The sequence below is a fragment of the Xenia sp. Carnegie-2017 genome, unplaced genomic scaffold (genome assembly GCF_021976095.1).
Source record: "Xenia sp. Carnegie-2017 unplaced genomic scaffold, XeniaSp_v1 HiC_scaffold_21, whole genome shotgun sequence".
NCBI lineage: Eukaryota > Metazoa > Cnidaria > Anthozoa > Malacalcyonacea > Xeniidae > Xenia > Xenia sp. Carnegie-2017.
Window position 1 is genome coordinate 6,862,216 of NW_025813484.1, and position 16,871 is coordinate 6,879,086.

At 36.0% G+C, this 16,871-nt stretch overlaps 2 protein-coding genes across 3 annotated transcripts; both read right to left on the reverse strand.

Moving 5' to 3' along the window:
- Positions 1-4,303: 4,303 nt before the first annotated feature.
- On the reverse strand, positions 4,304-6,149 carry LOC124444416 (ras-related protein Rab-32A-like). Its single transcript, XM_046995039.1, has one exon. The coding sequence runs from the start codon at positions 5,876-5,878 to the stop codon at positions 5,177-5,179; it is 702 nt and encodes a 233-aa protein (XP_046850995.1). The 5' UTR covers positions 5,879-6,149; the 3' UTR covers positions 4,304-5,176.
- Positions 6,150-6,239: 90 nt separating this feature from the next.
- Positions 6,240-16,546, reverse strand: LOC124444413 (delta-1-pyrroline-5-carboxylate synthase-like). 2 transcript variants are annotated; one of them, XM_046995033.1, is made up of 15 exons: positions 16,145-16,546; positions 15,522-15,662; positions 15,334-15,444; positions 12,306-12,458; positions 11,263-11,283; positions 10,740-10,955; positions 10,356-10,524; positions 10,142-10,185; positions 9,223-9,540; positions 9,000-9,137; positions 8,590-8,785; positions 8,353-8,474; positions 7,666-7,852; positions 7,488-7,583; positions 6,240-6,671 (listed from the first exon to the last, which is right to left on the reverse strand). In XM_046995033.1, exons 1-15 carry the CDS (start codon positions 16,406-16,408, stop codon positions 6,400-6,402), a joined length of 2,448 nt encoding a protein of 815 aa, XP_046850989.1. In that variant the 5' UTR covers positions 16,409-16,546; the 3' UTR covers positions 6,240-6,399. The 2 variants fall into 2 exon arrangements, with proteins under 2 accessions (XP_046850989.1, XP_046850990.1); XM_046995034.1 differs by lacking the exon at positions 11,263-11,283.
- Between the last annotated feature and the right edge of the window lie 325 nt (positions 16,547-16,871).

The following is a 16,871-nucleotide window of genomic DNA, read 5'->3' on the forward strand; positions in this document are numbered from 1 at the left end:
TTGTGGATCGAATGCACTAAAATGGCGAACGTTTAACATTACATTGATCGAAAGTCAATGAGAAATCTTTCCGATGCTTAGCCGGTAAAAGCCGACTGACGTCACTTTTTCCAAAACGCACATACACATTTTTACGAGTAACTGCAATGCGTCTAGGTTGCTACGCAACGTAGATGCAAAAATGTACTCATGAGTACCAGTAATAGTATAAATAGTGAAGATGTCAGGTTGATAGAGTACACGATTATTGGATCGAATAAACCATGCTGTAGAGTCGTCAAAATGTCGTAGTAAAGAGCTAAAGCTAACATAAAAGCATGTCAATTTCTATAAAGTCTTTAAATAAAAGGGACATTTTCACATATTTATTTTCGCTTAGTAATCAAACAGTGGCCATAAACACTTCTATATGACTTCCCACACAAAACTAGGCTTAGCTTATCAGTGAACACGATCGTCTATATACTAAGAACTACAATTCCTACACAAGTATCGCTGACAAGCCAATGTTTCAACATCCTATTACAAATCAAACTAAGTTTTGACCATCGCAGTGATAAAGTTTCAATCAAAAATAGTCAGATTTAAGTTATCGAGCTTTGTCCCAAACACAAAGAATGTGTGCTAGATTTCTTTCATACAGCAATGAAGCAGATCATGCTCGATCTAGTCCGCCACGAAGATACCTGCAATCTTCAAGGTCTTTCCAGGAGCATGTTTCACCATCCGGCGGATGGTAGCACTCCTCCGAAGGATCTTTTTTTTCATCATTCATGACATTCAAACTCCTTCTCCTCGACCGAGACGCGAGAATTGGTGGGAGGTATTTTGGAACTGAACTCCTCCTTAAATATAAATCTTCTGTTTTGAATGTGATCGAATCGAGTCCCCTCTTCTTAGAACAGCCCAGTGTGCGATTTTTCTGTTTTGCGATATCAAAATCGCTTGAAAGAGCACAACGAGAGGGCCTTTTGACGTTCATGGGATGGAGCATCTCCATACTCGAACTTGATTGGCTGTATGTATTGCTCAACACATTGCTAGAGGTTTTTGAAGCAGAAAAGCATGAAGATCTCAGCCGTCTACGTTCATCATGATCATCGGTTTGCCATATCGGGTCGTGTGCGTGATTTTTGGGAACTTTTTCCTCCTGAGACGTTGGACAAAATAATGAGCGTTGAAGGCAAAGCACATCTTTCTTCCTATTGGCCAATTCGTGAGCCTGGTGTTGCAGTAGATGATCAAGCCGTTCACACTGACTACTTAACTTTAATTGCTCGCACTTATTTCTCGCGATAAAAGCGTTTCGATGCTCACTTGCGAATCTTCTGAGAACGGGGTGAAATTTTCGACGGTCCATTCTGATCGTAATTATCAGTCACGTGAATGAACAATTGTCGTAAAACTAACAGTAATTAGCAGCTAATAAGAACCGTTCAAATGGTTTTTCTATTCTGAACGCATTCTGTTTCAATATTGCACATTCATAAGCGTGAGAGCGTATTTGACGATACAAATCTACCAGTGTTCAACTTGTCAATTTCCTGAGGCTAAATGTTAGCTATTTTTATGATGATTTGGCCGATTACTTCGGTTTGATGGGCGTGCTGACGTCAATTAGGAGAAGAGAAAAACTTGAAATTATTTTTTTCCAGTAAAACGTAACGCAATTGGCGTTGATCAAGCAAAGTTTTGCCGAACGGCTTTTTATGGCGAAGTTGAATATTGCACGACGCTTTTTTCCTTCGGTTTCACAACAAGTTTTTGTAAATAGCTACATTCTACGACGGATTAAATTAGATTCTATTTTAATTAAAAAATAGCAATGTTTACTCACATACGTAACTATGTTCTTTTCATGTACGTTTAAGAAAAGCGCTTTTAATCTTTAGAGAGGAAGGCAATTTGAATTACAATTCAAAACAGTTTGAAGGTATTGCGATTATTGGGCTTAAACGTTTAAGCAAACATTTGAGCAAAAGAACAATAGAAACTACAAAGTGTAAATGTAAAAACTAATGGATGTTCCCAATCTTACGCAAACTTCACTGCTTATTTCTACACTTGAAACTAGAGAAGCCTTAGAACTACATTACAGTCATTACTATAAATGATATTTTGTTAAGTTTATGCTTAAATTACATAAATTTAAGCATGGATTTAACAAAAAAGACTATTGATAGTTCGTAACATTTCTCAAATGCTTGTCAACATGTAATTCAATTCGCAAAAAATTTGTTTTTTTGCCACATTCAATCTGTTTGAACAATTTTGATGATTCAATTGTCCTCTACATTGCTTTTACAGGTAACCATAAATATTGATCTTGTAGCTAACACAGAAACAATTTTTCTATTAATAGCTATGCTTTGCTTGTCATAGTGAATTTTGAAAACAGTGTAGAGCATATGTGTACACAAAGCTGGGTACACGAGTCTTAATCCTTTTTTATCTAATGGGTGGATATTTCGGCGCTCAATGCTGACGCTAATATATATCTGCAGGAACCAAGCAATACGAGAATTTTTTCAGCGCTGGAATTCCAAAACCCGTCGAATATTACCCGGCTAGGAAACGCACACAAATTATGTAGGGTACCATGTAAAGATTTACGTTATTTGCACAAACATGCAAGAGAATCTTGTCATGAAACCTTTTGTTTAATGGCATTTTTAAAATTCCAGGGCGCAAAACCAACAGTATAAAACCATATATCAAACAAGCCTTTACTTATTGACTTATGAAATAATTTCACAACGCTGCACAATTTCATAAGACTGCAGGGAACTGGGACGATTTGAATTACGTAATCATATAGTTAGTCATTAGCAGGGTAAAATCACGTGACTAAGGGGTGTTTAGAGATTATATTCAATAGGGATGGGCAGTAATTAATAGTCTTTTGTCGAGTACGGTCATCTGTATGTGAAACAGCGATCAATAAAATATATCAAAATATGTGAGTGTGTTGACCATCAACTTAGCTTCTATAGCGTTCTCAACTATATCAAAACCAGAATTTACATCACAATGAGGTGATAACATACTGATGAAGTAACCTAGTAACATGTGCATATTTAAACGGAGAGAAAAGAAAAACGATAACCAACCAATAATTTAAATATAAAATAAAACACAAGCACTTCAAAAAGCAGCATTTTTTAAAGTCAAGATTTGTGTTGAATTGAGAAGTGATAAGATGTTCAAAGGCAACATTTAAAGTCTTTATCAAGCTAAAAATCATCATTGTTACTAACACTTAGCTAGCTAACTAGCTTGATAATGACTTTTTGAACAACTGTTTTTGAAAATCTTATTTATGCCAATATAACTCGAACCTTGAGTTTGCAAGGTGATGCTTTTTGGAGTATGTTTCATCGTATATAAAATATATATAACGCACCGTTCGGGAATTCACCAGAAAAATGTGGCTTGTAGCAATATTTCATCAACCATCATCGTAGTAAATGCTTTTGAAATTTGAATGAGGCTTTCCACGAGTTTCATCTGCCGTACCTTTATCCTTCAAGGTATTCAAAAAAATGCTGTAAATAACAATACGTTCAAGGAATTTTAGCTGTCTTTGTCGCTATTTTTTAAAGTTTTAAATCGTGCAATACTATTTTTTAAATTCGGCGCCATAATTGTTTTTCTTTTTTGCTGCTTCCACTTCTTCAATTTTGATATGAAAATTGATGAAAATAACTGGAAAATAAATTTTACGAGAAAATTTTCTATGAAATTTCCCATTGATTGATTTTCCCGCCGTTATCACAACTTTTAACACAACGTGGTCGTAACGTTTCGTAATATTCGTCCGTATTTTTCATTTTCTACCGCTTCAAATGCGATAAGTGACTTGAAAAGAGCAGAAACTATTCTATTACTGCTTCTTAATGGAAGAAATTCTCAACCTCGAGACAGTTCAAGCCAGCTCTTTCTTCAGAAAGGAAAAAAAAACGGTAACTCGTCTTTCTTATTGGCATTGAATACCGAAGTACAAAATGGCATTATATACTTTACCGAACTAAATTCCGGACAATTACACTTCACTGCGATAACTACACAACATAGCGAAAAATATAGCCTGTTATCGAATTTCTCAAATTCAAAGAGATTCGCTCACAAAATGATACAATTATAAGAATTTCGGATGTGAAGCACATTGAAACGCGTTGTAGAAACACGTGGTAAAACAAGAGGTCTGGGGATGAGGGGGTGTGTGGGTAGAGAATGGTGTTAATTATCTTAATAACATGCTTTAATAATCTTTAAGATACTTTTTAAAAAGTCATTTGCAAACTTTTTAATGCATTGCTATTTTATTTTAGCCTGTGGCAAATGTATTTCATATAAATGATAATCAATACAGTTCTACTGTAACAGTAAGTGCAAACATATTTTACCCATCATCGGCTTGATATATTGTTAGTCTACTGACTACCCCTCCCCCCTTCAAATGGACTCAACAACATATTTATCGAATATGTTGTTGCCAAGCCCTAAAAGAGGGTAGGGTAGTGCATAAAAATTTACAACCAGTTGACAATTTTATGAAATTCAAAATAAAACATATTCCGAACAGAGGACATCTCATAAACTCAAATTTAAGCTATAAACAAAGACAATTTAAACTATAATAGCTCGGTTTATTTCAAAACCATCATCAGACAGAATGATGGTTTTGAAATAAATCAGAAATATAAAAGTTTACTTTGTCTTGGTTTATAACTTATGTTTGATTTTAGTACATGCCTTCTTTTCACATTATGTTTTAGTTTGAATTAAATTTAGGGTTGTTTTTTTTTTATTAAAGATTGTACATTAAAACATGGATGTAGGAAGATTGAAAATTGGGGGGGGGCTCATATTCATAAATTCATGTTATAATTTGTTGAAAATAATTTCAAAGGAACTTAATGGATATTGTAAATACCCGCTTCATTATCAATATTTCCTATGACTATGCATTACAGTTTTTTTATTGCTTTGAGGTATATTAGTCCCTAGAGCCCCCAGTTGTACATATTAAAAATCATGTCAGAGGTATCCCCCCTCAATAAATTTTAACTCTGAGCCCACAATTTCTCATGGTGGCATGGTTGTTGCTTTTCAACTATCACTATTTTGAATAGTCAAAATAAATTACATGGTAAATATTTCCAAAACTTTTATCCTAAACTCGTTTTGGATTCAACGAAATAATTCTATCGATAAGTGTCTTTATGGCTAGCGCAAAGACACTTTGCTCACCGCCAGCACGTTCTTGCATTTCAAACCACGCAAAAAAGCCGTGCCGCGCGCAGAAAGCGTCCATTTCCTCGCGGGATTGTGTTGCCATGCCATCACCAATCCAGTTCACTGGCATTTGATAAACATTATCAACCAGCAAAACGATGGGAATATCCGGCTCGATTTGCGTAACTTCGTGATGATATTTTAACGCCGAATCCATGTTTGATCCCTTGGCGCCCCAAAACACGACAGCGCCATCGGCATTTCTGTAAATTGTCCTATTCACAGGGAAAAAACGCTCGTTCTCAGCCGTATTCCATAAAATGACACGTATATCTTCGCCCGATTGAACACAAACGCATTTCGTCGCGAAAGTCGCACCAATAACTGGGAAATTATTGGGATTTTCAACAATCGTTCCATCGGACGACGTATAGTCCTCAATATATACTCCCTTACTCCAACCGCCGCAGTAGTCACCAACACATACTATTTTCAATGTTTTCTTTCTTTCGCTGAGGTTTGTTGTTGACAGTTCCGCTTCTTCAAACTTAACTCGTTCGTTTTTATACTCGACTTTGTCGGCCATTTTTTTGTGTTTTGAACTGTCTTTTGATCCATCAACCACACAAGCTTCTGCCATATTGATATAGCGGTTTTAAAAGAATGTCAAGAAGGCTTGTTCACCAAACATGATTTAAACATATTACAAATAGCTTTGGGAACAAGGAGCATGTAAATAAATTCTGTGATAAACCGCCGGAAATGGAATTACGTAATTCACTGGCGTTGATGTTAAACAATTTTTCGTGGATCAGTGAAAGGGATAGTTGGAAACACAACACGTTAGAATATTGCTTTCGCTTACACAGATTTTAATCAAGCCCCAATTTCAACGCTTCAGATAGGAAACTGCTGGAGGGTAGAGGCGGGTTTGACAATTTCTGGTTTGGTAAATTCTTTATCTTCAAATAAATCAGAGCCGAGAAAATTACTGACATTAATAAACTTCAAACAATTCTTAGTCAGTGGTAAAAATTTTCCAAATAGTTGGAGCCATACAACTAGATAATCTTTATACCAGTAATTACAATTTACAACGTGAAAGACTTCAAGACTACAACCAATAAATTATATTCTGTGGTGGCCGTTAGCCACATGTTATTAGCCCTCTTTGCCAATTTCACTCTCGTCAAAAAAGGTCTCCTCGCTTTCTTCATTTTTCCTTATTTCGTTCTCAATGCCTTCATTCTTTGCCTCCATCTCTTCCAAGCTCAAGGGCAATGATTCGTGCAAGTATTCCAAATCACCCCCTTCGGCAAAGTCAGCTACAGTGTGTCCGTGTCCCTTAAGGACCCATTTCGTTGTCAAGAGTCCCTCAACGCCGACTGGACCACGAGCGTGGATACGACCCGTGCTGATTCCAACCTCGGCGCCTAATGCATCAAAATATATTTAGTTTAAATGCCAGAAGGGTTATGGTAAACTATTGATAAAAGTCGTGTTTCATAACACGAAACGATCTTGAAAATGAGCACACAAAATTTACAGAATTAGGGCACAAAGGCAGTTGCGTAGGAAAGAAATTATTTTTTAGGGGGCACAACTTGGCTTCACAGGTGATAGAGGGTAACAATGATACATAGTAAATATAATAAAAAAGTCACAACTTTTACAACTATAATATGTAAATGCAAACTGTATCATCCTATGTTACATCATAACATAATATTACAAGTGTTATTGGGGGGTGCGCCTCCACACTGCATTACTTGGTGGCATTAGCATTATGGCAAAATCATGAAGACATGATGGTAAGATTATTGTAAAGTAATGAAAGAGTCTAGGGAATAACCGGCAAGGTTATAAAGGATCATTGCATAATTGTTACAAGAGTATTATGATCACGAAATGGAAAGATTAATTTAAAAAGGATCATTGCATAATTGTTAAAAGAGTATTATGATCACGAAATGGAAGGATTAATTTAAAAAGGATCATTGCATAATTGTTACAAGAGTATTATGATCACGAAATGGAAAGATTAATTATAAAAGGATCATTGCATAATTGTTAGAAGAGTATTATGATCACGAAATGGAAAGATTAATTATTCTTGCTTTGGACTATCCCATGAAATCATTCCTTGAAAGAAGAATATCACGTCTGTGACGATAGAAATAACATTTCAGTGTGGTGTGGGAGGTAGTATTTTTCAAGAAAAAAAAAACATCAACAAAGAAATCACTTACCCAATCCAAACCTGTAGCCATCAGCAAACCTAGTGCTGCAGTTATGGAAAGCGCATGCACTGTCCACTGACTGGAGGAAAAATTGCGCTGCTTCGTCTGAAAAGAATGGCAAACATAAATTTTAGACCAATCTTAGAACTAAAAAAATTCGCAACTGTAAGTAAAAAGCGAGACTTACCATTTTCGGTGACAATTGCATCAGTATGTGAGCTGCCATGTTTATGAATATGATCGATGGCATCATTTACGTTATCAACGACCTCCATTGTGCACTCAAGAGCGCTGTATTCCTTTTGCAGAGAAGTTGCTGGCATTGGACCAAATGGTAGTGCTTTCGCCAAGCGTGGTCCAGGATGTACAATCACCTTTCAAAGAACAGTAATTTTATTTGTCGGGAAAAAATGCATAACATATAATGAAACTTCAGTCTTCTCGAGATTGAAGAGATTGAACCCACTTCAGTCTTCATGCATATTAAGATAAATATGATGATCATATACTAAAATATGATGATTTATGATTATACTCTAAGTGCATAAATTTATGTACTTTACTCCACGAAATCCACTATAAACTTTATTCGACGAAAAATCTTTTATGCATTGGTTGATTGAATATGATGATCATTCATAAGCATAAAATATAACGATGCTTTTATAAAACAATTACAGTTTTTCAATCTAAAAGAAGATTGTTATGAGACTCATATGGAGTATTGTTATATTTTATGCATATGATCATCGTATTTTATCATCACATTCATAAGAGATTTTAGTCTAAAGAAGACTGCAATAAAATATGATCATCATATAAACATAAAATATGATAATGATATTCTACAAAACCCACCACAATCTTCTTTTACCTGGTTATCTCTTAATTGATTGAGCATATCTTGGAAAGGTTGCGTTCCAACTAAATCCTGATGTATAAGTAAAGTCTCCATGGCATTACAAGCAGCGGGATAATCGCATTTTGAGTCGATTACTGAAACGATTTCAGGAAAAGTAGTGTGAATTCGTAAAGTATTGCATTGTATACGCTTTGTCCCGACACAATAATACATGGGAACATTGATAAAATAACTACTTGTATCACTAACCAACACGGATCGCCATCGATGGGTCTGCATCTTTATCAACAAAAACATGACAAATTCCTTCTGCATGACCCAGCACGGGGATTCCCTTACTTTTCTCTTGGATTTGTTTCACTAGCTCGTTTGAACCTCTTGGAATCACCAAATCAATAATACCTTCCAATTTCAACAGATCACTAACAGCTTCTCGAGTGCTCACCTTAAACACGTTAAACAGGTTGGTGAAACTTGTTAAGCGGTAGAGCCTAATATACACAACATTCGCTTCAAGTTTAATACTGCAAGCTAGATGAACAGTTCGTGCTTAATATGTGGCAATGCTACGTCATCAAGACATTTTTCATTTGCAAAATGGGTTATAAATTATAGTGATAACTGCACATGAAAATTTAGAATCATCCAACACATCTTACCAGTTGAACTGCGGTGCGCGGAGCATGTCTTGCAATGGCTTCTTGGACAATCTTCAGCAGACAACGGTTGCTATGATACGCCTCTTTCCCACCTTTTAGCAGCAAACCGTTACCTGTACTTATACCTAGCGCGGCTACCTACGAAATATAAAGAAAATCAAAGTTAAGACCTATAGAATAAATAGTTGAAGCGTGTTACTTGAACACTCGGGTTCAAGTTTACCTGAGGCAATGCATCCGGTCGAGATTCAAATATAACCATCAGTACGCCAATTGGTACGGTCTCTTGAACAAGATGTAAATTTTCAGCGACTTTCGTTCGGCGTAGAACACGTCCTATATTCTCGTGCGAGGAATCCGCTATCTGCCTGATCCCTGCGGCCAAATTATTGATCTTACTCGGTGTGAGGGAAAGTCGCGAAAGCAAAGGGGCAGCAACATTCAACAAAGATGCTTCTTCGAGGTCACGAGCGTTAGCATCGAGAATATCTGTCGTTCTTTCCTCCAGTAGATCAGCAAGACGATACAGTATGTCTGCACGCTATATACACAAGTTCAGGAATACTGAGATGTTGATGACATTTCATGGAAACACCACAAATATTTGAAAAATGTCACACAAAGTGGAATGTAGTCATCTGGAACTACTCCGTGCATCCCAGTATGACAAATTAATGATTATATGATATGAATCTGGAATGTACGGAATACTGGATCTATCAAAGTGTTTCAAACAAAAACGTAATCTGAAAGAAACATATGTAACGTGCTTCTTCATTGGGCGAAACGGAAGTTGAAAGAAACATGTAACGTGCTTCTTCATTGGGAAAAACGAAATTTGAAAGAAACATATGTAACGTGCTTCTTCATTGGGCAAAACGGAATTTGAAAGAAACATATGTAACGTGCTTCCTCACTGGGCAAAACGTCGATCAGTTCATTGGCTCCATTTACTTGAGCATATCATTTCACTATTCTCTCCACTGAATATGAACGATACGTTCAGTAATTATATATTTGATTGACGAGACAATTCCGTCGTAAGCAATGTAGTGCTATTGAGTTAGACAGCCAATCAGTGAGTTGAGGAAGTTATGATGTAATTTTTTTCACCCAGGAAAAAGACTTGATTAAGAACAAACCTTTTCTGGCTCCAACGATTGCAATATTCGTCCTGCTTTTCTCGCTAAATGTTAGAAAATACGTAAGCTAATGCTTCTTTACCGTTATAATGTTTACGTGATGTGCTTTAGAGTGCTTTAGGTGTTCTGTGTAACGATACTCACCAAGAAAGGGTTTAATTTTTTCATAAAACAGATAATTACAGTACGTACGTACGTACAACATGCATATTACCATCTTCAGCCTGTTCCTCCACCGAAGGTCCAGTCTTTTCAGCCAAAGAGAAAAAAGTTCCAATCTTTTTACCAGTCATAATTTTGGAAAGGGCGTGATACTCAGATCCTACTCCATTTGCAATTACCACGGAAGTACCACGCTCTAACGCCCAAATCGAGGATTTAACCTGAAAGATGAACATAGTTGTTGAAAAAGCTCGTCAGTTTTATCCAAGTGCTGCAATATATAATTGAATGACGCAAGCGTTACAGGAATAGCGCCGGACACCGGTTAAGAAGGTATATATGTAGAGATGGAAATACCGCTGTCCAGTAAATAAGGATGTTTCGATTACGGCATGGCATGATCATATGATGATGCAAAAGATAATAAAGCCCTAACCTTAGATTCCATTCCTCCCATTCCTACTCTGGACTTCCCGCCAAACGTTATGTTATTGATTTCCGATGGATGAAATGTAGATATGATCTGCGAATCTTTGAGTCCGGGGGGTGAGGAGTAAATGCCATCAACATCAGATAATAGAACCAACACGTCAGTCCGCATTTCTACAGCGAGTAAAGCAGCAAGACTGTCGTTGTCCTTCAAACTGATAACCTAAGATTACCAAAAATATGAATGGAAATTACTTCGTTATTCTAGCTTTTTATTTCATGACAAAATACAGCTTTAAATATAAGATATAAATCATTTTATTAATTAAAAAATTTTTAAGATTGTGGCATAATTTAACGCCAAAGCGTGCAGCGTTTATTTATTAAGGTTTCATGATCTAATGAATGTGAAATAAAAACCATTACAGTTTGTGGTTTGCACGCATCAATATATTCTTGCAAGTACAACAGATAGAATAGTGTAGATTTCGATAAAAATAAGGATCACTTTTTCAAACCTTTCTACTTACCGAATTCGACTTTCTTCTCCACTAAGAAATAAATAGAATAGTCATGATGAATAGCAGTGCCCGAGGCCTCCAAATTAACTTTAATGTGAACTTAGTCAATATGGGTGTCGTACACTTTACCTGACAATTGCTACAGCGTCGAGTAAAGGGTTTGAGTGCGTAAGAAACGAAAATTTGCTATTTCAATCGAACAGAACTTTAAAAACAATGACAATAGACTTTCTAAAACAGTTGTTTAACATCTGTTTTTAAGCTCGAGATTTGGAGAAGGAGAGTACATAACCACTGGCGTGGTAATGAAGGAGTCACCTCATGATTTCAACTATCCTTTGGTTTTCAGGCAATTTAAAATTAAGAACTCTCGGGTAGAAGTTTATGCCATAAACAGTTCAAAACGAATGGAACTTTGCCCAGTAGATGTAACACAGCTATCGGCAATATTACCAGCTAATTTACGTTTTCAGCAAGCCAATTTAAATTGGAATTGGAGTTACAAATACCTCACTAAGTATGTAGGAAATGAAAAGATATATATGTGTATAAATGCATAAACTGTTTTAAGACTACTGTCATTTTAATAGTTCAGTTTGATAAAACTTATAAAATAAATAGCAAAATTTTCATTTTAAATATAACTACAGTTCAATGAATAAGCGGCTTAATCGCAAATATTAATCAAATTACAGTTGTAATGGTTAGATCGTCACATTGATTAGATCATTTGATTAAAGTAAGTCGTAATTTACGTATGATTAATTTAATACTAGCGTATAAATCAAATTAATAATCTAAAGATTGATTTAACAAATAGTTGTGAAACAGATATAATTGATCAAGAAGATGATGAGCCCGATCGACCGCGCAAGCAAAACGGCCCGTCAAATGGGAGACAATCGATAACAATAATTACTAATTGACATCATGAGAATGGATAATTGCAACATCATGAAAAAATCTATACAAATTGACTTATATAAGTAATACATGCAGCGCGCTACAGTCTTACTATGCCACTGCATGTGTGGAGTTTGGCAAAGACTTACCCCCTTTAAATCATAGTCATCCCCAGGAGGTGGTGCAACAGCATCGTTTGTATTGATGATGGGAATACAGTTCATCTTGATTAGTGCATCCATCGTGGACCTTAAATTTGCTCGTAGCTCCGCATTTTTGAAATCCGGAGTGGTGACAAGGACCTACAGTTCGAAGTCAACATGTCGTTTGAGTACAAACGAACCTCAAGTTCTCTTTGCATAAACCATTTGATGCATTATACCATCATTCGACTTTCGTAAGTTCATTATATATCGTTCAATAATTTGTTGCTTATAATGTTTTGCGAATGTATTTCCATAAACTCATCAAACGTACATCTTTGATAAATTTCGAGTGACAAGATTAATTTCAAGATTTTGAGGTGACAAGATTAATTTCAAGATTTACTTGACGGGCACTGTCTTGAAAGTCTTGTCACTCATTGTGAAGAAAAAGATAAATAAAATTACCAATACTTCAAAATATCTTTAAAACTCAAAACATGCAACATTGCTTTGAACCATGGAATATGATAATAAAGGAAGAAGTACCAAATATTCATTTGCCTCAACTGCTCATCCTCAAGTTTAGAAGAAGAAAATAGCAACAGTTTCCAATATAAGAAGAAGTACCAAATATTCATTTGCATCAACTGCTCATCCTCAAGTTTAGAAGAAGAAAATAGCAACAGTTTCCAATACACGTTACTGGCTTCTGAATTGATAAGGTGATATTTCAAGGAATGGTGCTCTCCCTTTGAGAGATGGGAAAAAATGTTCAAGTGACGGTGCTAACTTCTTATGTGATGTTGTTGACATTTCAAGGAATAGTGCTGACACTTAAAGAAATGAGAACATGTCAAGGAATAGAGTTGATGCCATCAGTGATGCTTAGTTGTTCATTTTAAGGAATAATTGTTCATTTTAAGGAACAGGGATGATGATGACACTTCAGCAAAGGTGAGAAAATCTCATCTAGCAGTGCTCATGCCTTCAGTGATAGTCCTGATAATTCAAGTTGAGGTAGCAATATATTAAAAGGGATTGTGGTAATGATTCAAGAATTGAGGTTGATGCTTTCAGTGAGGCTTGCCACATTTTAAGAAACAAGGATGATGCTGAGACTTGAGGAAATCCCAATGCATAGTGATGGCGTGCATAGTGATGGCACTTCAAGTTTAGCAAGCAACATTTGAAGGAATGGTTGTAATGTTTCAAAGCTAGTTTCTTAGGTGACATCGGTGACATAATTTATTTTAAGAAATAATGGGGGACTTTTTAAGGAATAGCGGTGACACTTCCTATCAAGACAACAAAAACATTCATTTGCTCCAGTGACATTTATGCTAATCCTTCATTTCAGAAGAAAGATGAAAAAATATTCAAGTGATAATGCTAGCTTCTTTTCTCAAGTAATACTAGTGACATTTCAAGGAATGGTGCTTACACTTTGACAACAAACAACAAACAAACAACATTTGTATACCGGCCAGTATTAATCCCCGCCAGGGGGGTTGACCGGTCCATGAATTTTTCCACTTACACATTGAGAAATGAAAAAATCTTCAATGAATGGTGTTGAAATCATAAGAGATGTTGATGTCATTTTAAGGAATGGTGCTAACATTTTGAAAGAAGAAGAGATCTTTAAGGGATGGTGCTGGCTTTTTAAGTAATGCGAGTGACATTTCAAAGGATGATCTGAGTTCTTATGGTAGTGTTCATGCTTTCATTCTTGAAATTTGAAGTCAAGGTAGCAATATAGTCAAAGGGATTGCTGTAATGATTCAAGAAATGAGGCCGGTGCCTTCAGTGATGTGTTTGCCACACTTTGAGGAACAAGGATGATGCTGACACTTCAGGAGAAATGAGAAAATTCCAATGAAGAGTGATGACATTTCAAGAAATGGTGCTGACTTCTTAAGTAATGTTTGTGACATTTTGAGGGATGGTCTGAGTTCTTATGAAAGTGTTCATGCCTTCAGTCCAGAAATTTGAAGTCAAAGTAGCAATGTAGAGGAAGGAATTGTGGTAATGATTCAAGAAACGAGGCTGATGCCCTCAGTAATGTTTGTCACAATTTGTAGAGCAATGATGCTGACACTTGAAGAATGTGAAAATTCCAATGAAGAGTGATGATATTTCAAGTTAAATTAGTGATATTTGAAGGGATGATGGCAATGTTTCAAGGAACATTGCTGGTTCCTTAGGTGATGTTGGTTACATTTTAATTTAAGAAATAATGGTGACTTCATAAGGAATATTGGTGACATTTCAAGTAATTGTAGCACTGTTTAAAAGAATAGTGGCAATGTTTTAGGAATGAAACTGACTGCTAAAGTGATGTTGGCAACCATGCAAGAGATGATGAGAACATTTTGAAGGAAGAATAAAAAACGTAAGGTGGCGATATAGCCAGCCTGCAAGTTTGGTTATGCTACCATGTAAATTTCAAAACATTATCATCAAGTAATGGCATCGTGCTGTTTAAAACAATGGCAATGCTGTTTCAAAGAATAGCAGGGATAGTACTGACATTACAAACAATCATAACACTATTTAAAAGAATGGTTGAGATGTTTCAAGGAATAGCAGGGATAGTGCTGACATTACAAACAATCATAACACAATTTACAAGACTGGTGGTGATATTTCAAAGAAAAGCAGGGACAGCACTGCTATTTCAAACAGTCATAACACTATTTAAAAGAATGGCTGAGATGTTTCAAGGAATAGCAGAGACAGCGCTGACATTTCAAACAATCATAGCACTATTTAAAAGGATGGTGGAATGTGGCAATGTTTTAAAGAATTGCATTGATATTTGATCATGTTTCAGAGAATGGTGCAAATATTTCAACACGATCACATTTTGCAAAACATTATAGTAATATTTTTCAGGACATGATCACTCTATATGGTACTATATATGTTAACCAACATGGTCACTACAAATATTGAGCCATTTCTAAAAGGCATTATGAATGATATGTCCTTGAAAAAATTGGCCTGATGAAATAGATCAATTAAATCATACCTGAGCACAAGTTAGACCATACTGACTGAACATTGCTTCATATAAGGAAAGAAGTCCACCTTGACCAACAGCAGCACAGGCCCTTGGTTCAAGTTGAGGCATTAGGTTTCCCTAAAAGAGCAAAAATCATACAAAAGTTATAAATCTTGAGAAACCAATGAAACAGAACATGAATCAATAATGTGCACCTTTAAACGGTCATTTGGTCGTAATGACTGCCTCATGCTACGTGATAACAATAATTCATGTCGTAATCGCTGTTTCCCAAAGGCAACAGCACCACTTGTTACCAACATCATTTCGTGGCCCAATTGCTGTAATTCTGATATCTTTAAAAGAAAACAAGAAGAAAATCAAGTGAATGACAAAGAAAAGGTCTAAAGACATTTTCATTAGCCAAACAAGACAGAGTATACTTATAGTTCAGCAAATATGACAAGTGAAATTTATTACAAGTGTGTGGTACATAAATTACCATTTACCAATTGTAAACCAAATTCAATGCTGCTTTTACATGAATCACCATATATTAATACAGAAAACAATATTGGATAAATGCTACCGAAAGGAGGCATGGTGTTCATTCACCAATATGCAATATCATGGTGTTTCGAGGTAGATCTGTTGAAACAATTAAATCTTCTGCTACAAGATAACGTCAACAAAACTATGACGTTGCATTGTAATTTCAATCACTGTTTGACATTCGACAACACTCCGGTGTTAAGATACATGTCAATATAGTTTCATGAAGGGTACTTATGGTCCATTAAATTATATTCATTCTAATTCACAAGTCATGATATGTTACCTGCTCCACAATGGAGGCTAATCTACCGAGGGCAACACCACACTCGTCTTCGCGTGTAATCACGGCTGAGCCAAGCTTAACCATAACTCTTTTCATATTTTTCAACTCGGCACGATGCAGGGCCGCCTTTCTTCCAGTGTGAAAATCATCAAAACTCGTCAGGCCGTTACCATTTGAGTTTACAAATCGTGAGCATTGGAAGACATACGGACTTTTGAAGACAAAGCGAGCTTTAAAGCAAGCCCGACTTCTAATCACATACATGTCTGAAGAGGTTATGAATAGCTTAGCATCGTTTAAGTATAACACCACAAATTAAAGCACTAAATAATACAATATATAACGTTTTACTTTCGACGAAGCAAGGGATAAAAAGACCTTGTTCTATCATGACTCTTTGTTTTTGTAAAATGTTAATAATTTAACCAAGTTGATAACGACGTTTCTGATTGGTCGACAGTTAAATGGGGTTGATACTTTTGAGTGATTCATCATCATTGACCGAAATTATCCAATCACAAAGAAACAGCCCTCACGTAGTAAAATGGCAACCAATACTGTAACACGCTGGAATTTTCCCAACGAAATTAATTATTTGGGGATTTGATGGAATAGTTATGAAATGGCATGGATCAATTTCAATACAAGTTGGGAAACTTTAATACTATACGTGACGCTGTTTCACTTGACCAACAGCCCCTTGCTATCGCGTTATAAAGCCTTATCT

Coding starts and splice junctions, on each gene's coding strand:
- LOC124444416 (XM_046995039.1), bottom strand. CDS start 5,878: ATGGCAGAAGCTTGTGTGGTTGATGGATCAAAAGACAGTTCAAAACAC.
- LOC124444413 (XM_046995033.1), bottom strand. CDS start 16,408: ATGTATGTGATTAGAAGTCGGGCTTGCTTTAAAGCTCGCTTTGTCTTC. Junction 12,459..15,333: donor ATGGTCTAACTTGTGCTCAG/GTATGATTTAAT, acceptor TTCGAACTGTAG/GTCCTTGTCACCACTCCGGA. Junction 9,138..9,222: donor GACCGGATGCATTGCCTCAG/GTAAACTTGAAC, acceptor TATATTTCGTAG/GTAGCCGCGCTAGGTATAAG.